Source organism: Acipenser ruthenus, chromosome 3 (genome assembly GCF_902713425.1).
Source record: "Acipenser ruthenus chromosome 3, fAciRut3.2 maternal haplotype, whole genome shotgun sequence".
In the NCBI taxonomy this organism is placed as follows: Eukaryota; Metazoa; Chordata; class Actinopteri; order Acipenseriformes; family Acipenseridae; genus Acipenser; species Acipenser ruthenus.
Genome location: NC_081191.1, coordinates 54,172,246 through 54,194,697, shown reverse-complemented (window position 1 = coordinate 54,194,697; position 22,452 = coordinate 54,172,246). Strand labels below are relative to the sequence as shown.

At 39.2% G+C, this 22,452-nt stretch overlaps 1 protein-coding gene across 2 annotated transcripts in view; it reads right to left on the bottom strand.

Annotated features, from left to right (window-relative positions):
* Window positions 1–22,452, bottom strand: part of dnah5l (dynein, axonemal, heavy chain 5 like) — a 278,602-nt gene that overhangs the window by 91,671 nt on the left and 164,479 nt on the right. For both annotated transcript variants that reach the window (XM_033992608.3, XM_033992607.3), the window contains exons 54-59: window positions 18,455–18,661; window positions 16,548–16,790; window positions 11,460–11,614; window positions 9,441–10,105; window positions 7,933–8,213; window positions 3,229–3,444 (exon numbers count right to left, since the gene is read on the bottom strand). In XM_033992608.3, the coding sequence (XP_033848499.1) occupies window positions 3,229–3,444; window positions 7,933–8,213; window positions 9,441–10,105; window positions 11,460–11,614; window positions 16,548–16,790; window positions 18,455–18,661 (1,767 nt within the window). The remainder of the gene's footprint in view (window positions 1–3,228; window positions 3,445–7,932; window positions 8,214–9,440; window positions 10,106–11,459; window positions 11,615–16,547; window positions 16,791–18,454; window positions 18,662–22,452) is intronic.

Here is a 22,452-nt window from a genome sequence, read left to right as displayed (position 1 = left end):
AATTTTTTGTGTTATTTGTTCACTCAGGGTCCCTTTTATCTAATATTAGGTTTTGGTTAAAGATCTGATAACATTTAGTGTCAAAAATATGCAGAAATGCAGAAAATCAGACAGGGGAAAATACTTTCACGAGTGTTCTGAATACAAATTCGTATTAGGATATGCACTAATAATGGTCTTCTTCCTAATATTAGTAATGGCCAAATAGTGTCAAGCAGTATTCAGTTCAACAATGCCTCCCTTTGCAATCTGTGACACTGGCAGCTAATCGGTGTGGGGAAGAAGGTGGAGCTGGTCTGTGTCACTGTACAGAGTCAATGCTTCAGTTCATTCGATTCCAGAGGACTAGATAGGGAAAAGTAAAGTTGGAATTGTGCTTAAATTTCTTTCACCGTGTCAAGAAGTTTGTGTTGTCATAATATAAATACAATATTTTTTTTGGAGGGGGTAGGAATGTTGGAATTTTTTTAAACGTTGTGAAAATATAAATTTAATATTTTTGTAAACAGTTTAGCAAGACGCCATTGTCTCTGTGTATCGTACACGGTTGCAGCACTAGGCACCAGTTAGGATGTGCAATGCAGGCTGTGTGAAAGCAGAAAAACACTGTCTCACCGAGGTCTGGGATTTTAGAAAAGTTTATTTGATTTTAAAAAACATTTATTTTTTGGTGTTTAATACAGTTATGGCTGCTCTGTGACTGCCTGTGTTTACATCTTTCAGTCACTCTATATTTCTTTAGCATGGCTCACAGTGCTATTTTTTTCACCCCAAAATCACAACTATTTATATTTATTAAAAAAGACAGCATTTCTCTGCTTTGCCTACGCTCACCTCAGTAAATACATTGCAGATTTTTTAAATTAGTAAATCGTTTTGATTGCTACGTTTCACTTAAACCTTTTTAATTTATTTTTGTTGTTTAAATAAACGGCGCAAACTCCTTTGCACCTGCAGTCCCTGCCTGTGTGTTTTCTTCCTGCATTCTGGCCTGACGTCACCACATCGGCTACCCTGTCACACCAGGGCTCATTAATTCTGTGATGAAAACCGACATCCTTCCAATTGTTCTATCGGACCAGTCCCCAGTGCTCTGTAATTTTATTGCCATTAACAAAGCTTTGCATGCCGCTGTGTGGCATTTCAATACTTCTCTGCTGCAAAATGCAGGGTGGATTGCGCATATTGAGATTCAGCCAGGATTGGACTGCTCCGCTCTCTGCACTGGCTTCCTATCACTGCTAGTTCTCGCCTATCGCTGTATTGACCTTTCTGCTCCCTCCTATCTCCAGACTATCATTGCTCCCTACACCCCCTCTCGCCCCCTCTGCTCCTCCACCACCGGCAGACTAGCTGTACCCCACCTCCCCCCCCCCTCGGATATCAGGACTGCTCAGTCCCTGACCACCTTCCGGTGCCTCCTCAAGACACACCTGTTCAGACATCATCTGTAAACCTCAACTCTCGACTATACTGGACTATATGGCACCTAATTGTACCAGTTCTTGCATCAGCTTGTAATTGCACTGAACTGCTCCATACCTTGCTGTATTCAACTACTGCTCCTAACTAGAACTGCATCTTCTATTTGATTTTACTCTTCTAGGTAACTGTACTCATTTTTGTATTTTCTCTTATTGGCAAATCATTCTCATCCATTTATCATACTTACTACGAGTTCTTACTGGACTTTACTCATATAGGCAAATATTTACTATGAGTTATAACTGCTCTTAGTCAAACTTGCTCTTACTTATACCTTGCTGTATTCTTTATTTTGCTCTTACTTAAATTTGATCTTATTTTACTTTGATAACTGCTCTTATCTATTATGATATTCTGTAATGTGATATTTTATAATGTGATAACTTGTAATGTGGTATGTTATAATGCGATACTTTGTACTGTGATATTTTGTAACAATTGTAAGTCACCCTGGATATGGGTGTCTGCTAAGAAATAAATAAATAAATAAATAAAAATAATAATAATAATAATAATAATAATAATAATAATAATAATAATAATAATAATAATAATAATAATAATCTGGATAAACTAACTGGACAAATTAACATAAACTGACCAACTAAATTAACAAAACACTCCTACATATGGTATAAATGCCACAGCAGCTCTAACAGTAATTATGAATAGTTGAATTAATTTTTACACAATGGTCAACAGCACAGCACCACCCTACACACGTTCTAAATGCAGCAGCAGTTCTAGATTACTCTCGTGATGACAAGTCATCCTTTAGAGCATTTACAATGGGAAAACTCTGTTTCACCACAAGGTTGTTCCCTAAACTGAAGTGTTCTCTTAGTACACTTCACGGAGACTACTGTATTTCTGGCCATTTGCTCGTGAAATCTCATAACCCCTAGCTGTCACTAAAATTTGAGAGCAGGGGTTGGGGAGTCCTAGGTAATATTCTTAATTGGTAGACTGTATGGCTTAACACATTTGTGGCTTCTAAAAACCCTGCCCATCAACCAATACATTTAAAACTCATTCATAGTTTATGCAACCCCGTACAGATGTTTTCAAATGAAATTACCTCTGACCCTGCATGTAACATCTGTAAAGTTGGCACACCTGTCCTGTCATTGCCACTTTTTGGAGCTATGTAACTTAGGTGTTACTTAAATTGACTGGTTCGCAGTTATTAGTTGAACCTTTTTTTAGCTATTAGCTTATTTTTACTTAATGAAGACTCATTGGTTAATCTTTCTTTGACTCAGCGTAGAACTCTACTTGCTAGCATAACAGATGCTGAAAAGTCAATTTTGCAGCTGTGGATATCACCAGATACAACTCGGTCCTGCTCTTGCTGTGGATATCACCAGATACAACTCGGGCCTGCTCTTGGCTCTGCATGTTCAGGGATATTTGGAGTGGACCACAGCCAGGCTGAATGGGGTGAGGCTGAATGGGGTGAGGCCGGCAATGACGAGGGCCTGGATTTCAGTCTCTGCTGCCCTGGCTGACATTATTGTGGCATGACTGTTTATGTTTTCCTCTTTACTGTTTATTTGTGTTTTTCTTTTATACGAACTAGTTCTTTTGTATTTAATTTTTGTTATATTTTTTTGTGTTTCTTAAACAATATAAAAAAGAGTTGATCACATAGTACAATTTGTACGTACTATATTAGAAAATCAAGAATAACCTGAAGCTGAAGTTCAATGTTACTACTAAAACTAAAGTGATATATTTTGTTACCTTTTGGAATGCTAACAAACTGCTGAGGAACCCAGAGTTATTCATTAGCTTAAGGGCTTCGCTCCAGGATGGTCTTAAACAAGGTCGTTCAGGGTCCATAGTAATCGTATCCACCTTCCTCTGGAACAGCAGCAGCACACAGTCCATGATGCGCATGATCAGATGGGGCGGCTTACCCAGCTTCCTCACAGTGGCAATGTCGGCTGGTTTTATCGTCTGAAAGAGATATGAACTGGTTAACTAGACAGTACCACAAAATGTTGAACAGTACATGGACAGCCATGGTCAATTAAAGACCACCTGAAGCACACAACTCACACACACACACATTTAATCTTACTTATGAATCGGGTATCATACATTACAGACTAAACTGGGAAAGGGGGATCCAATTGCCCACCGTCCATACGTCAATATGGTGCGAGACACCAACAGTTTAACAGAACTGAAACAGTTAACCAGATCTAGGATGCATGCCCTATTGTAACATTTATCTTTCAGGATCTAAATATAGGCTTCTCACATGATTTACCACCAAGTATTAAGGGTATGTTTTATTTATTTATTTTGCTAACTTAAATGTTTTTCATATACACATCTCTGAATATCCCTTAATCATTTCAAGCAGCAGGGCCATTATCTTTCAGGGATACCAAGACGCAGTAAATGGGCAACAATGCCCTACTCCCATTGGCATTATTTAATCTGTCCCAGTACTTGTTGGAGGGTCTTGTCAGAAACTTAAAACATTAGGTACAAACATTCTTAAGGACTTGCTGATGTGAAATTGAAACTTAACCTACAGTGCGAAAAGAGATTCTATTATTCTATTACAAAAAAGTTAATTTGCAGTTCAATGAGTGTGAACTACAGCCCCATTTTAAATTCTAAAAATATGATTGTGAAGCCTAAAATACATTTAGTTTTGACAGTAATGTTAAGGGAAACTAATTATGCAAAAGAGTTAACCATGCAAATTATGTGAAATGTAGGCCTGTTTCAAGAGTATTGTGATGAAAAAAAAAACATAACGCATTTGTAGTTGAAAATCCTTCCTTAACAAACAATCCTCTTTTTGTTTTAAAAGAAAAATATTCTTTGATAGACACCTCAGAAGTGTTTATTACCCGGGTCTGTGTTTACACTTTGAAACGGACAAAAGGATAACATTCCAGTCAGAAACATCAATGCTTCAAACAGACACTTTTAACACATTCCAAAGAGGGAGACACAATTTCACACTGTTGCTGTTTATCTTGACGTTTATCTCGTAAAAGATGTTGCATCTACGATATCCCACTGACTGGAACATTAATGAAGCAATAAACATATTTTGATGGGGACACATGTCAGGATGTAATTGCTTTTGTTTCAATATGTTGGTAATGTTTCTGTAAATCTATGGTAAGTTTGAGAAAGTTTCTAGAACATTGTATCACACATGTTTTGTAAACAAATCTAAAATTTAAGGTCTGAGGACAAATTATTTCTTGCAGATTGGCTGTCTTAAGAGGTGATGTAAAACTGCAGCCACTATATCTAAAGCATGGAACCATGTTTTGACAAACATTCTTGGACATTCTTTTCCACTATAAAGTTCAGTATCATAAATATGAAGTGTTGCAGTCACTGTGTAAATCATCATATGGAAACCTGTAACTTTATTGGACCATAAAGTTACCTCTGAGACTCCACCCCTGGGCTATAAAAGTAAGGAACCTCCATTAACGAAGTGGAGAGCGCTGATAGTTTCAGTGGAGAGTTTCTGTAGCCATGAGAATGATCTGTTGACATGATCCCTTTGCCTGTGTGAAAGAGTTATGACGGCATTATACCAGCATAGATTGCGCAATTTTGTGCTGTGTGAAAGGGTATTTTAAATAATTTTTAAACGTCTGAGACAGCTCAGTAGCGGTATTTGTGTATGAAAGGGGTATTGGACACGGTGCCAGGATTTCAAGCAACAGACACACAATTCCCTCTTCAGCCAAATCCAGAGCCTACACTGTTCTGATGCGCGGTGCATTCACTTCATTGAATTGCTCCGGCCCACATTCAGATGCACAGGTGCAGTTTTCAACACTCTGCAGTTAATATATAGCCCGCAAATTCTGAGATCTACTTGCGCTTGTCGGCTCTCAGTACATAGGCCCCATAGACGCTAACAGATATTTACATATGAAAAGCAATAACTTACTTTAACTTAGTGTGCTTTGCTTCACAATATCCATGGAGACAAGGTCTAAGTTATATTGCTTTACTATTCCATCATCAGCCACCTCAAAACTGAAATATTTCCATACTTCACTGCGCACAGGCTTTCTAGCCAATCCGGAAGTAATTGAATCTGCTCTGCATGTAAATGCTGACTCACGACACCTCTATAAGTATTAAGTATGGTGTTTTGCATTAGTTTGAGATGTGTTTTGATGTTTTAAAAGTAAATCTCATTTATAATACCAAAAGTTCATATTTAAAAAATACATTAATAATAGCGTAATGAACCGCTGACACATGTGCATATCTCAAAATAATGCAAAATGGATGGCCAATGGTGCTTAATGTAGCATGCAAATAGTGTTTGGTACCTAAATACCAATCAATGGAATAAAATGGTTAAATAATACTTTAGTGTGTGGTGTTTGCCTACGAGACTGACCATGATTGGTATGTATAGGATTTGTTGCATATTAATATAAAATAAACTTGATTATACTGCGAATAAACTTGATTATACTGTGTTTGTATTTTTAGCAGTATTAGCAATAAAAAGTATGTCTCTGCGAGCTTTCGTGAATGTGTTTTTTTTGGTTTTTTTTTTAATCACACGATATCGCGATATGGAAATTATTATCGATATCATATCAAAATATACATATATCATATAAAATAAACATATTGTTGTATAGCTAAAACAGTTTTCTGTTTTGTTTGGTTTATATCAAAACAGTTTATTCTTCAGTATTTCTGGGCTATTGTTCTGTCTACTGACTGTGTTCCTTAAACCAGGGGTTATCAACTCTGGTCCTCAGGGATCTCCAAACATCCAGGTTTTTGATCCAACTAGCAACTAATTGTTTATATTAAAATCTACACTGGTTTGCATTGCATATAGAACTCTCACATGTCCTAGATTTTAGTATGAATTAGAACATTTAAGTGTTTCATATGCAATATTAAGCAGTGTTCATTTTAAAATAAACTATTAAGTGCTGTTGAGTGCCCCCAAGGACCAGAAATGAGAGGCCCTGCCTTATTCAATGACATAGCACACCAGCTGGAAAGTCTCACTCTTTGGTCTGGAAATCTCACTCTTTGGGGCTGGAAGTCTCACTCTTTGGGATAGTCAACCTTTGGCATCTTTTTATTCTGCTGGTGTTAATACAGCACCTCGCTGCACTTAAGCATTTGTATATCAGCTGACTAGGGCTCAGCTGATATCCCATTACTCCTTCTTCATAAAGACGTACAGCCTCTATAACCCCCAAGATCTCGGACACGCACCTGTGTACACATCTTTATGATATCACAACAAAGGGAATATGTTGTTTTTTGTGCATATGTATAGCTATTATGTATTATATCGCCTTACAGTACGATAATACGACAAAAAATGGACTAAATGATAATACCCTCTGTGCTTGATGGGTTATTGAGTAGAACTCTCATTTTTGCAGTCAGGCTGGATTGCAATTAACAGTCATTCAATTGGTGAGATCACATGACTAGAATCCTGTTAGTTACAGTTCCAGTTATACTGCTTAATAAACTCCTGGTCGCTAAAAAATAAACACAAAGACAAAGCTAAGATGACGTTATTACTTGCAGGATCCTGGCTCACTCAAATAGTTGTTTAAGGGCTGATGCATCATGAAACAATAATGAAAACATGAAAAGACACCATTACATTTGCAAAGCTTAAGATTTATAATTAATAATATGTATAGACACCCCTGTAACATTGCCACCATGCCATGTGTTTGTCATTATAAGGATTAGCCTACCGGTACATATTGATTAAAAAAAATATCAAGATTGTGTTGCTAGCTAAAACTGCTGTAAAGAGAACAAATAATGCAGTAGGGTCTACACCTCTACGTACAGATTAGTATAACAGTACATATTTTTTCTAATGGAAATTAAACTATCAGCTTTGAGAGTTAGATGTTTGAGTCCTATGTAACGAAAGCTACTGGAACGCTACCGGTACTACTTTCTGCAGGTGCATGTTAAAATCACATCTTCAAGCTGGAAGCAATAAAGAAAATGTTTTGTTACTCAAAAGGTTTTGCATTAAACACATAAAAAATACATCATGTAATGCAAGCTACACCACCTTTTCTCTCTACATATACCATAGGCCATTTATCTGTTTTGTAGGTTCTCTCCATTTCTCTGTATATTTTAAGCTCATTTGTTTTGTGTTTCCTGGCTCTCTGCTTTATCTGCTGCCAGTATTGTACTGCACAGAATTTCACTTCAGACACTTTTGCAATTACTAGGCTAGAGTCCACAACACGTCCTCAATCTCATAGTAGGGTATCTCGGCCTTTACATATGTCGTGCTAAGTTAAAGAAAGCTCTCAGTTTGCATGCCTTACTTTTTGGTAGCCTTACACTTCCTAGGTCAGTCCGAACAGTCACTTACAACCTAATGATTATTGTTATAACTTACACTACATGTTCGCCTGCTACCATACTGACCTGCAATGCTGCTTCTGCCTCTTCCAAAGCAGGTCTTGCTGCTTCCAGCTTCTCCTCGGCCACAGCTTTGTCTGCCTCAATCTCATCGACAATAGCCTGGGCCTTGTCCTTTACTTTCTGAACCTGCATTTTCACCTTCTCGGCAGCCTGGGCCTTCACTGTCACTTCCTGTAAGACCTCGTCAGCCTTCCTGGAAGCAACTGCCAGGTCCTTTTCCTTAACAGCCAGCTCCTTAGAAAGTTGGCTCACAGACACCTCTGCTTCCATCAGCTTGGCAAGGCCTAAGGTGAATAAGCAGCAGTGTAGCTTAGGCTTATAACTGAGAGGTTACTGTGATAGTGACCCTTTCACATTTTTTAAACACCTGTACAAGCTCCACAGCCCATGGGCTTGAGTTTGGGACCTATCATTAATAAAGTGTGCAATGCTGTGTGATGGTTTAACCTGAAACACTTCACCCACATTGATCTATTGGAATTTATAAATAATATAGCAAATCAGATAAATATCAACTTGTAAAATCGTTTGATTTGGGTAATATATATTAGGGGTGGTACATAGAGCCAACATTTGGTCTTTGTTAGCAAATTATATTATATATATATATATATATATATATATATATATATATATATATATATATATATATATATATAGGCTACCATCAGTGGGAAATGTCATGAAAATCATGAAAATAATTTGGTTCCTATTTGCTAACAAAGACCAGATGTTTTACATCAGTGGGCGCTGCTGAAACAAAAAGATTCAGCAGATATAGGCACACACAATGACTTGGGGATGTACTCCAACAATACCATGTTGTAGTATACATGATACAAGGCTTTGATAGAGGCTGATTATATTTAGTCTCAAAAAATATGACTATATTTGGGAATAAAGTATTATTCAGACTTTTAATGTTTTGATGCAGTATGTAATTAATTATTGTGATTGTTGCAAAACTGACCATGTAAACATTGATATACAGTGACTATATGGGCAGACAGTACACTGCGAAACAAGTTTCTGGTTATTGTGAATTTTTTTAGTGCAATTATGTCTTCAACAGTATAATTCAAAATTATAACAAACAAACAAAAAGTAAAAAGAAAATGTTTTAAATCCAACTACCACCTAATTCAGGTTTAACTGTTGTAATACTGACAAATACTTAACTACCACCTTACAACTCAGCTATACCAGAGAATGACTAGTGGAAATGTGGCTAAAATGTTCATCATTGACATATACAATCACTATGGTTGTCTACCAAATAATGCTCAATTCTTCAGACAGTAGAAGCTTATTTACTGAAAAATAGTAAACATAGTGCTACTCCAGTCCAATGTAGAATGTTTATAGAAACTATTACCTCAGTTTAAACCCTCCCCTTAATTCCTTCAACAAAAAATATAACAAATATAAATATAACATTAACAAAAATCACTACTAGGTTTCCACAGAATAAGGGTAGAACATAATTAAAGTTACTTCAGAATTACTCATACCTGTCTTCATGCGTTCAGAGAGCATTCCTACGTGGGCAATCTTCTCTGAATAGATGATTTTGTAGCCAGCTATGAAGGACAGGTAAGATTTGGGGGTGACGTATGTCTGCCGACGGAAACGCTCGAAGTATTCAACACACTTTTCTGCCACCAGATCCTGGAACGTGCCCATGGTGCTCACTACATTCTGCTTTACCTCCTCAGAGCACTCAATCTTGTAGGAGGTCAGGAAGTGCTGCGCCACAGCCACCAGGGCGTCTCTTGGCCAGCGCTGGAACCAGTCCATTGTACAGCCAGAAATTAGGCCAGGAAACTTGAGGGCACGGTTGCGGAACTTCTCACCCACAGGGGAGAAGCAGAGAACCACATGGAGATTGCTGCGCACGCGGGACAGGAAGTAGTCATAGAGGTTCTCAGCAGTGGGCGGTCGCCTCGGGTATTCTTTCTTCATAACAGAGATGAGGTCCTGGGTGATCTCATCAACCTCGTCTCTGGCAAACAGGTTAGAGACCTCACCAGAGGCCAGCACATTGTTCATGTACTCAAGGAAGGACTCGTCTTTGATCTCGTTGTCTGTGAAGATGAAGGTGATACCTTTCCCCCTCTGGCCAGCTGTGCGGTACAACTGCTTCAGGTCATCCATGAGATTGCTCGTATTGTACGTCCTAAAAATAGAAAATGGAAATTATTGCAGTGCCTGTGAGTGGAATTAATAAAACAGTACATTCTACAAGTAAAATATTTTGATCTCCGTATTATAGTGATGATGACATGCTCATATAATTAACATCCCAAAGGTAATGTCTTGGTCTTTAGCAGTTATCCAATGATTTCAATGATTCTATAAACCCTCCTGTACCATATCTCTAATTAAACGATCTTTCAGCTAATCAGGGCGTATGTTTCGCCTTCTGTATTCCACGAGACATTATGGAGAAACCCAATTCATGACATCAACCAGGCCACTTTCAGTTTTTACCATGCTGTTTTCTCCATATCAGCACAATTTAAAAAATTACACCTGAGGCACCTCTCGGAATGCCATTTAACTGCAATGTCAATTCAAAACGATGACATCATAATCAGCCACCTCTCTCAGCCACTTATCGGTATTCCCTTCATCAACTTTTAACTCTTTTCAATGAAAATGGCAATGGACTAATAATAAATGTTGGTAATGATTAAAAAAAAAAAAATATATATATATATATATATATATATATATATATATATATATATAGCTGGATTTTTAACTTGTGTATTAATAATAAAGTATATAATAGAGTTATAGGACAGTGAGCGTCTGTGTATGGGTTATATTGACACTCGTTGCACCTAAACGGACCTCAGACCATTTTGTGAAACCTAGTATTCTGGGATGCAATATCTAATGCTTGCAATAGTCATAATTTTAATCCCCACACATACATTAAGGCAACGATTGCATCACATTCCTGTAGGTTTTTTTAGTTTGTTCTAAAGCAGGTTTAGTTTTGTATCCATGTCAGGCATCTATTAACTTTAATGCATTTTATAGTACAGTACATGACTGCACCTCAAGTAAAAAAACAAACAAAAAAACATATATTGGCAAATTACAAACATCAATCTACTTTTTATATAGTTTGCATATGTCAAAATATATTTTCAGTAAGTATTATGTTCATAAAGTAGAGAACAACTACTACTTAAATATTTATGGCTACCATGGATACAAGTTATGCAAATCCACCTGGAGCATCATTAGAAAGCATTTGAACTGCTGAAGCTGCTGGTACCAAGAGATCTAGTATTTTACAGAGGATGGCAAGATGCATCCTAATCTGGGAACTTCACAAAGATTCAGCTTTTGCACATCTTGCAGGTGTTCTGGTATGGATACACAATACTGTAGGAGTAAAGGAGTAAATCTGCTTTCAAAATCTCCTGCTATTCTGTATCTCAGCTACAGTCACCTGCACAATGGTGTCAGAGAAGGCATGATGATCTTCCCTGCAGGAAAAGATTTTAGGATTTTACCGTGTTAGTGTTATTTGAAAACTCTCATATCCAGCGATGAAGGAAGCTAGTCTGGTCAAACTCTGCTTTCCAGAGCCGCCCACTCCAACAAGCAAAGCATTCCCTTGTGGAGTGCGAATGACACGGGAGATCTTCACCAAATGAATCATTGCATCCTACACAAACAAAGCAGAATGTAGAATAATTTAGTGAAGGTTGAGCCAACTTGCAACCTTGACTGCTGCTGCCATGATCTTTTTCTTAATTGGTTTGTGAATTGGGAATGTCAGCATAGTTCAGAGCACAAAGAATTATTCTTTTTGGGTATTTTATATTTTTTTATTTATTTAAGAATTTAAAATGCTGGTGCTCATTAAAGGTGAAGGACAATACAATTGACTATAGTCTTGCACAGTGGTGGCAGGTACATGAAAGGAAAAAGCTCATTCCTGACCTGAAAATCCCCTGCCACTGTTAAACTGAGAATTGTGTGTTTGGTTTCTATTGTGGAGCCATGCACACTGGGGGCTCGGGATTAGATATTTGTAATCTGAAACAGATTTGAACTCATGCCTCAAAAGGTTGTAACTATTTTCAATATGCAAATCATACTGGCATGAAGAGTGAAGGCCATATTCCTTACTGACATATAGGCCTACCATGGTATATGCCTTAATGAAAAATATCACGTGATTAAGTGACTGGGGAAGTTGCTTTATATAAATGTACTGTAAATTAACTTGTTTATGTTCTCAATGTGAGCAGAGAAGACTAAAAGAGCTCAGATTGCCTTTGGTAACAGAATACCCTGAGATGTTGAGCATTTTGAGTGATTAGTCAGTAGGTAGAGATGCCACGTAGAGGTGTGTGGTTAGAGAATGACAACGAATGATAACGAATGATATTCCATGAAAAATCACAGAAACCAGACTCAAAAACACAAGTTCTGGAAAACATGGAGAGTGAAAAGTAAAAACATCAAGGGCTTTCTGGCAGTTCACTTCTGTTCGTCTACCCCACCCCCGTCCCTCACATTTAACAGCATTGCTGGGGTCTCCAAAGACATCACAGGGCAAGCTAGCCACATTAAATAAGTACAAAGAAAACAAAGCTAGAAAGGGTATTATCTGTGGAATACAGGGCAGACAGAAGTGCGGTTGAAGGCTGAGGAATAAAAGGCACTCCCACCTTTCTGGAGACAGTACATTTATGGGAAGACGTTAAAGTGAGTATAATGGCAGAATTAAACTGTAAAATCCAGATATTACAGGCTGGCAGGTTGTTTCTTCTTCTGGGAATATACATGCAGTTTAAAAGGATGTTACTACTGTACGCTCATACAGTATTTGTTCTAAACAGAGGCTACATCTAAGAAGGTCACAAGAAACCAAAATTCATCTTTTACTTGCTTCTGAAGACAAAACACAGCAGTTTTTGTAGGAATTTATGTTGCTATTTGATATTACATTATTCACAACAGTGGGCCCTGAGAGAAATGTAATGTTAATGTCACCAATTAAGCAAACAGAACATTATTTTCTTGGATGTAGTTGACATATTGAAGATGTGTTCATTCCATCCCAATTAATATTGCTCCACATAATAAGTAGTATGATTGGTGGCTGTTACAATACCGGAGTGAGTACATTGGTATATAATCACCCCCAACCCCCACTCCTCAAGAACCACTCTATGATTTTTAAATAGATGTTACTGTATGGTAATGATATGGATTACTGTCTATTGGCTGTTGCACAGTTAAGGTTTATCTAGCATGTAGATATTTGTCACTGGTATAAGCCTAATGCAGACATAAGGTTGTGATAATGTGGTCTGCAAGATTACCACCTTGTATGGGATGTGTAGTACTGTATATGTTTAATGCTGCCACAATTCAAACATGATGTATTATTATTAGTAGTAGTATTCATATTATTAGTATTACACCGTGTAACTTTTTTTTTTTTGGTTCCTGGCTAGTAAGTGTTATTTCCTAATTGCTTATGCCTCAAAAGTATAGAAATGGCTATTATTCCCCACAAACTTTGCTTTTGTGACAAGGACAGTGATATTTTGAAATTTACCTATTTTCCAGAACATTCCAGATAGATTCAGTGCTGAGTAAACTTGGAGTAACTTCTAGAACTTTCTAGAACTTTCCAGTAATATAAATAGTAGTAGAATACAGGGGCCTTAAGCCCACCAGTTCAGTTTAGTTCCAGCTGCCTAAGTGGATACATATCTGCATTTTTCTGAGATGGCATCAAGAGGCTGCAAGCATCCGGCAGACGCATTTTGCTATGTCTGCGGCCAATTTATCAAGACAAGAGCGAAAAAGTACTCAGTGGAAGCATCTGCTAAGATGTGTGAGGCCTACAAGGCATATTTCGGCATGCCTGTCGGGGATCAAGACAAACCCTGGGCACCTCATTTCACCTGCGAGCACTGCAAAAAAACTCTGGAAGGTAAGATGGACAATTGTTGCTCGGAATTTTATATTATAAAATTTGTTAATTTTTAAAATTGTAAAAGTTTTTAATTAAAATGTTTTACAATTTTCAGTGTTATTGAAAAAATATATCATATATGAAAAATGTTGCGAGAATCTCTTACACATTAGTCATGGGTGAAATAAATGTATTTTTGTAGGATGGTACAGAGGGGAAAAGAGAGCCATGAAGTTCGCTATCCCAAGAATTTGGCGGGAACCCACTGACCACTCAAGCAACTGCTACTTCTGCATAGTGGACCCTTCCAAGCGGACCGAGTTCTCTGTGGGGAGGAACAACGTCAAGTGGGAGCCACTGGTGGACCCCCGGAGGTGCTGATGCCACCACTGCACATCAAATTGGGCCTTATGAAACAATTTGTCAGAGCTCTAGATAAGGAGTCGGCAGCCTTCAAGTACCTTCAAGACTTCTTCCCTAAGCTGTCTGAGGCAAAGGTCAAAGCCGGTGTCTTCGTCGGACCACAGATAAAGAAGATCCTGGAGTGCAATGAATTCCCCAAGAAGCTCACTAATAAGGAGAAAGCGGCTTGGAACAACTTTGTCGCAGTGGTTCGGGGCTTCCTGGGCAATCACAAGGCCGAAAACTATGTGGAGCTGGTTGAGACTCTGGTGAAGAACTACGGCACAATGGGCTGTAGGATGTCCCTCAAAGTCCATATCCTTGATGCTCATCTTGATAAATTCAAGGAGAACATGGGAGCGTACTCGGAGGAGCAAGGCGAGCGCTTCCACCAGGATATACTGGACTTTGAACGCCGCTACCAAGGACAGTATAACAAGAACATGATGGGAGACTACATTTGGGGGCTGATTCGTGAAAGTGATTTACAGTATAATCTTAAATCTCGAAAAACTACTCTCTTCTAAATCTTTTGTAGTCATTTTTGTATTACTTTAGTATAAATATATGTTAATTTGGATTCATATGTTGTTTTTTTCTGACTATGTGAACGAAAAGAAACAAATTTGCCCGTTTTCTCATTGGAAATAGGTAAATTTCAAAATATCACTGTCCTGGTCACAAAAGCAAAGTTTGTGGGGAATAATAGCCATTTTCTATACTTTTGAGGCATAAGCAATTAGGAAATAACACTTACTACCCAGGAACAAAAATTGTGTTACATAGTGTTATTATTATTAGTATTATAAATCACATGTGAGAAAGCAGTCAATCACAGAGCAGCATTTCCAAACATTCCTATACCTCTTAACTTGTGTATAAATGTCATCCCATACATATAATTCTTTGTATTTTAAAAATAAAAAGCTTCGACTTCGACCTTTGTTTTAATTTGGATAAACTGGACAGTAGCTTTTCCGAAGAAAATATGACAGAAATTGCAGAAATAGAAAAGCAACTAATCAAATCCGAACCATCTAGCATAGTAATAGTCGTTTTCCAACACTAAAACCTGAGGACATTAGCTTACTAGAGGGAGTGACAACCAAAAAAAAACACCTAAATCTACAAGCTAAACATGCAGCTTGTCGTGGTTTAAATTATGTAATCATAAAAAGCCGACTTCAAGAACAGATCTGAAGAAACTGTATACGTCTAGAACTTTGAGTGAAACAGCTACTAATTTGCTCTATAAAGTATAGTTTGAGAAACAGTTTTTCTTTTGTAGAAAAGGAAACAAAAACATTGCTATTTCACACATTATTTCAGTTTCTCAAGCATTACTTGACAACACAGATGAATGCAAAAAAGGGAAATAAATACATTTCTTCACGCAAGTCTTCAGGAACAAGTCCCCCCTGCTGTGACAGCGATGCCTAGTAATACCTTTCCGACACCAAACCAGAGCAACTGTTTCACGTCTTCAGTTACTAACGACGCTCTGGGACACTTAAAAGCTAGTGGTGCAAGCTTTACAGGATGTACATTTGTTTTTAATAAATAGTTTTGTCACGTTACGGTCGATCCTGGACCAAACCATTTTTAGACGGGGGAGAGAATGTTATATTTAACGAAAATAAGTTATTTTCACTGTAAAGATATTTGTGTGTCTAATCCTTATGTGTGTGATTTATAATAAGTTAATACGTTGTGTGAAGGGTGTCTCTTATTGTATAAGGAGACATCATCTCATCTCGCGCAGTTTGTGCAGCCAGAACCTCCCAGCTTCGCTTTGTGGTCCTCAAACTGTGCAAGATGACATCTCTTATACAATAAGAGACACCCTTCACATGACGTATTAATATTATTAATTGGTGTAAGGTAGTGAATGACAGAGAAAGATCTTACAGGTATATAATTAGGTGAAATGTGAATGAAGTTGCTCCACAAAAAATGTTTAACATTCTCATGATCAATTCCCCATACTGAAGAAAAATACTAAAGGGCAGCTACAGCCATTACATGGTAGGTCTCATAATCTAGTCACAGTTACAGATGGAGGCCATGTATTTCAGTGTATGATATGATGATAAATTAGGGCTGTACTCGTTCCAACTTAAAAGAACATTGCTCATAACCTCTTCCTAACAGGTGGCATTAGGTACAATGTTCAGTCTAGAGGTTAGGATAGGACCTTCAATGCCACATGGGGTTAAGATGGGCTCACTACAAACTCCCAAAGAAACAGTATATCGGTTACCTTGAAAAACACCAGATCCATCGGTGTACCTCTGACAGCCTCACTGTACTGTTGCATGAACACCACCAGACGCTCTGACAGGCTCTCAAAGGAGGGGATAGGCTCATAGATTTTAGGGGCATCCAGCTCAGCATCATCAGGCTCTTCACCTGTGGCTTCAGGGGCATCTCTTAAAAAGTCAACAAAATAGGCTTCTTTATGTGCACTCTCTATGATTGATGACCCATGATCCTCACTGGCAATCTGGATGGAGAAGGGAATCCAACATAATTATTAACAAAAATAGTGAAATATGGCACCAGTAATGTCACTTGACCCATTGTTTCACCGTATTTATCACATTATGCTCAACAGGTATCTCTGGGGAAATGGGTAATTTGCATACTTAATGAATTCACTTTATACCAAGAAAAAAGATACAAGAATGTAGAGACTAAAACAGATAGATGTATACCTGCAATGTAGAACCAGGACAGTCAAATACCTGTAAAATTCTTTACATGATTGTGGCCAACTGCCCGCCCCTGTGCGTATTGGTGTGTTCTGTGTTGCGTGTGGAGTGTTAATGTTGGTGTATAGATATTGCTTCATGGGATATAAATGGGTCTATGTAGCACGAGTGATTTAAAAATATGTAGTTGTATTTAGGCACAGGGATTGCACAAACACTTCACGTGCATTTAAAGTATGTAATAGTATGTGAGCACTGGGACTGCACAAATTAGTTCACGTGCTGGGATTCAAGTGAATAATTAATTAGTAATTGAATCCCAGCACAACAGTATATATAGATGCATGTTTCACTCACTCAGGGTTGTGTGTTCAGGGCGAAAGAACGGGAGAGAATGAGGAGGTAAAAACAACAATAATAATAATAAGTAATAACAACTGCTACGAGTGCTGGAAGCAGCAGCACCGTACTTGTTTTGTGTTTAGTGTTCGTCCCTGTTTGTTAGTGTCTGTTCGTTTTGTTTGTCTATTTTATTTTGGCCTCAAGTGCCGTGTGCTGTTTTTGTTTAAACCTTTATTTTGTTCATTTATTAAACTGCGCAACAGCGCAATTCACATTTCACCTCGCAGTACTGTGTGTTTCTTCTGGGTCTGATGTCACCACTACAGCCTGCTTGTCACAATGATTCATGACAAATGGCAACTTTAGCAACATGCAAAGTGCTCTAAACACTGAACAGGCTACCCTTGCATATACACTGTATTAGAAAAATGCATTATTTTGAAAAAAGACAGCAGCTGTCTCTTGGGTAGAAAAATGTAATGGTCATATTTCAAAACGAATTATATTTACCAACAGGTCTGAAGCAAATTCAAAAGGGTCTCTGGGACCCCAAAGGTCACTTAATATTTAAATGACTTGAAATGGAAATGACCCCACAATCATGATTCCAAGCACTAACAAAAAAAATTGCGTGCGTTTGTGCTTCTTACATCCTTCAGGCTGCCTTTATTCATAAGGCAAAAACGTCATATGCAGTCAACTGTGGGTGTCTGTCTTTCTAATCTGAAGATCACACCTCTGGCCATGTTCATTATTTCAGTCGTGGTGTATTAAAAGAAGTTACTTTTTTCATCACTTAACTTCAGGCCTTACTGAAAAGCATGCAGTGTTTAGAATAAATACAATGATTTAATATCTTATTCTGTGCTGTACGTATACCTTTCAATGTAATTTTTACACCATTTAACCCACTTTTGTCCTGTGATTATTGGGATACATGACAATTCTCATTTCCTGAAATAAATAAGAATTGTAATTTATGTTGTAAACCACAATATTAAATTTCAACAAGAGGTTTCAAAATGGCAGATTTTACAAAGCACAGTTACTCTAGTTATTCATGACTTTTTGCATGGGGTAGGAGTTGAATGGGTTGTACAGACATTTCACTCACCTTAAACATGGTTTGCTCAAACCACTCTTTGTCCTTGTGGTTGGTGAACCTGTCAGCAATGACACGGGAACACTCATGTTTAAATAGAGCAACCAGAACCTCTGCGTTCTGGCAGACTTCTGCAGTGACAGACAGGATTCCCTGCCAGATACGGCTCAGGTCACGAAGGTTGAAGATGTAGTGGAACTTAGCAGGTGTCGGCAGCATCTACCAAAAAAGACCATGAGTTATCATCAAAACAGCATACTAGAGGGCAGCTTAACTGAGAGGCTAAAGTATAATTGTTGAGCATTGCTTTTTCATGTTTGAATATACTTTCAGTTTAAATTAGATTAAAAAAAAAATTAAAAAAATGTATATATTGTGATAAACCTCAGGGCATGGTCCTGAATGGGAGATATGTGAGGGCAGAGATTTTGTTAGGACTTTGTCCGTTCACAAAATGGAGGTCCCAATAGGACTACAGTTTCCAAAATGGTCGCCCACCACAAACTACACTACCCAGGATCCTTACCAGGTAATTAAGGTATGTCAGCACACCTGCAGGTGATCAAGGGTAATGACCAGCCCTATAAAAGGAGCAAACTGACAGCACCATAGCGAGAGGGGAGTAGAAGGAGTTTGGTGCTGTGTGTTGAGAAGATTTCTGTGTGTTCTATTGATTTCTGGATTGCTATATTGTGTATGACCCTGGACTGTTTGGATAACCCTGTTGGCTTTCTTGACCCTATTTTGGATGACTACCTGATTGTTGGCACACTCTGGATTAACATTACAACTCTGATTATTGGACTTCCCTTGAAAATAAACACGCAGGTAACATCCTGTTTAAAATAAACTTACACTTGTTGTGTCTATTGTGTTGTCCCCGCTCATACTTGTGAACAAAGTACGCAAAGAAGGACTAACTTTGTCACATTTGGTGGAGAATGCGGGCACTCTACTACATTTGACAACACAAATACAAAATTGAAAAGAGCAACTGAGACTGTGAAAGCAAAATGGAGGCAGTTGTACAGGCACTGATGCAAGCTGTTACAGCCCAGCAGGAGGCAACCAGGGTCCAGCAGACGGCGCATCAAGATGCCATGCGGATGCATCAGGAGGCGCTACAGATCCAGCACACCACAAACCAGTTGCTGCGGGAGGAGCAAGAAAAAGTAGCTAAAGAGTTGAAAACAAGCATCCAGGAGCTCGCCTCCAGGATTGGACCAAAACCCCAGCCTGTAGCACAACAGATACGCACAAACCACTATCTGCAAAAGATGACTCCGCAGGATGACGTAGAGGCGTATCTCACCACGTTTGAGAGAACGGCTGAGAGAGAAGGGTGGCCAAAAGACCAATGGGCAGGGTTCATCGCACCTTATCTTGCCGGAGATGCACAGAAAGCCTACTTCGATCTGGAGGTCGAAGACTCAAAAAATTATGACAAACTGAAAACAGAAATAATGTTGCGGCTTGGAGTGACCAATGCAGTGAGGGCTCACCGGTTCCATAAATGGTCCTATCAACCCGGACAACCCCCCAGAACCCAGATGTTTGACCTCATCCATTTGGCTCGAAAATGGCTACAGCCTGAGGCCCACTCATCAGCTGAGATCGTTGAGGCCGTCGTCCTAGACCACTACCAGCGATGTCTGCCCAGGCCCTGGCGAACCAGCGGACAGGGTAAGTCTGTTCCTAGGAACTTGGGGGAAGATGAACAGCGGAGCGCTGTAAAGACAGTACAAGACTTGGGGGTAGAAACAAGGACACTGGCAAAAGTTGACAGTAAAGGGCCGGTGTATAGAGGGTCATGGCCCCGACCTACTATTTGTTATAATTGTAACAAAGTTGGACATATTGCTGCACACTGTCCTCTTAAAGAAGAGCCCATGCAATGCAATATGGGTAATGAGAATGAAGCAGACACTGTCTTGTATTCCTGTCCTGTTGTAACTGCTGTTTCTGAGAGAAAAAATCCCAATCATGAACATATGTGTACTGTGAAGGTTGATGGGAGAGAGGTGACAGCTTTGCTCGATTCCGGAAGCATGATTACACTGGTTGCCGAAAATGTGGTGCAGACCCAAAAATTGGATAAAGATCAGGGTGTCAGTATTACATGTATACATGGTGACACACGCCAATACCCCACCGCATTAGTACATATTCAGACAGATGCAGGGTCTCTTGATTATCAGGTTGGCGTTGTACCCTCCATGCCATATGATGTAATACTGGGGCGATATTTTCCTAATTTCACAAAATTGGGGCCAAACAAGGGCACATTGGAACCGCCCACCACAATTCTAGAGGGAGGTTTTAACCCTCAGAGCCAAAAGCAGGCAGCCTCAATCCCACAACCTAAGGGAAAAAATGGTGTGGACTTTGATGAGCCACGTGTAAAGGTTTTAGTAGGAGACAATAATGATAAGGAGGAGCTTAACGCCCCTGGGCCTAGTACCAGTAGTGACCCAGGTACGGGTGTCAATCAGGAAGAACCCAGTACCAGCACTAGTAGGGAAGGCATTAACCCCTTGTCAGTCCACCCAGTAGTTGAGGACATTGATTTTCCTGACTTGGAAGTATCGTCCATTAACTTTGGGACGGCGCAAGCACAGGATCTTAACCTATATCATGCAAAAGAAAATGTGAAGGTAATTAATGGGACCCCCATACATACAGAAAACATGCCTACCAGTTATCCCTACTTTATGATGAAGAATAATTTGTTGTATAGAGTGGATAAAATAGGATTAGAAATAATTGAACAATTGCTGGTACCTGCTGGTTTCAAAAAGACAGTACTTGATTTGGCCCATGGACATATATTAGGGGGTCACCTGGGGATGGAAAAAACTCGGGAGAGAGTATTAAGAAGGTTTTTGTGGCCAGGTGTTTATGGAGATGTGTCCCAGCACTGTAATTCATGCCCAGAATGCCAACAGACTGCCCCTAAACCGGCATTTCGTAGTCCCCTAGTTCCTCTTCCCATAATAGAAACACCATTTGACCGGATAGCAATGGATTTAGTGGGACCATTACCGAAATCCTCCAGAGGGCACCAGTACATTCTGGTTATTTTGGATTATGCCACTCGATACCCTGAAGCCATCCCGTTGCGTACCATGGCCTCTAAAGGCATAGCAAAGGAGCTTATGCTCATGTTTAGTCGGGTGGGCATCCCAAAAGAAATCCTTACAGACCAGGGCACCCCATTTATGTCACGGGTTATGGCGGACCTTTGTAAGCTCCTTAACATAAAACAGCTACGTACTTCAGTGCATCATCCACAGACAGATGGCCTAGTGGAGAGATTTAACAGAACCTTGAAATCTATGCTACGTAAGGTGATTGATAAGGATGGGAAGAATTGGGACTTCATGTTACCATATTTGATGTTTGCCATACGTGAGGTTCCACAGTCATCACTGGGATTTTCACCCTTTGAGCTAGTGTACGGGAGGCACCCACGGGGGATATTAGACATAGCACGGGAAACCTGGGAACATGAGTCCACACCCTATCATAGTGTGATCGAGCACATCACTAACATGCATGATAGGATAGCAGCCGTCACCCCAATCGTGAGAGAACACTTGAGACAGGCACAGGAGCACCAGCGTTTTACCTATAACCGACAGGCCACACTACGGGTGTTTCAACCCGGGGATCGGGTGTTGGTTTTAGTCCCGACTGTTGAGTGTAAATTGCTAGCCACATGGAAGGGACCATATGAGGTGATAGAAAGGGTAGGGGAAGTGAACTATAAAGTCCGACAGCCAGGCCGAAGGCGGCTTGAACAGATATATCATGTCAACTTATTAAAAGCTTGGAGAGACAGAGATGTTTTGATGGCGATCGAAACGTATCCCATCCCACCGGTAGGAACACCTGAAATCAACATAGCACCTACACTTTCCCCAGAACAGGCACACGAGGTGAAAGGTTTTGTGGGAAAAAATAAGAGGGTGTTTTCAGGGATACCAGGTAGGACACAGGTGGTAGCGCAT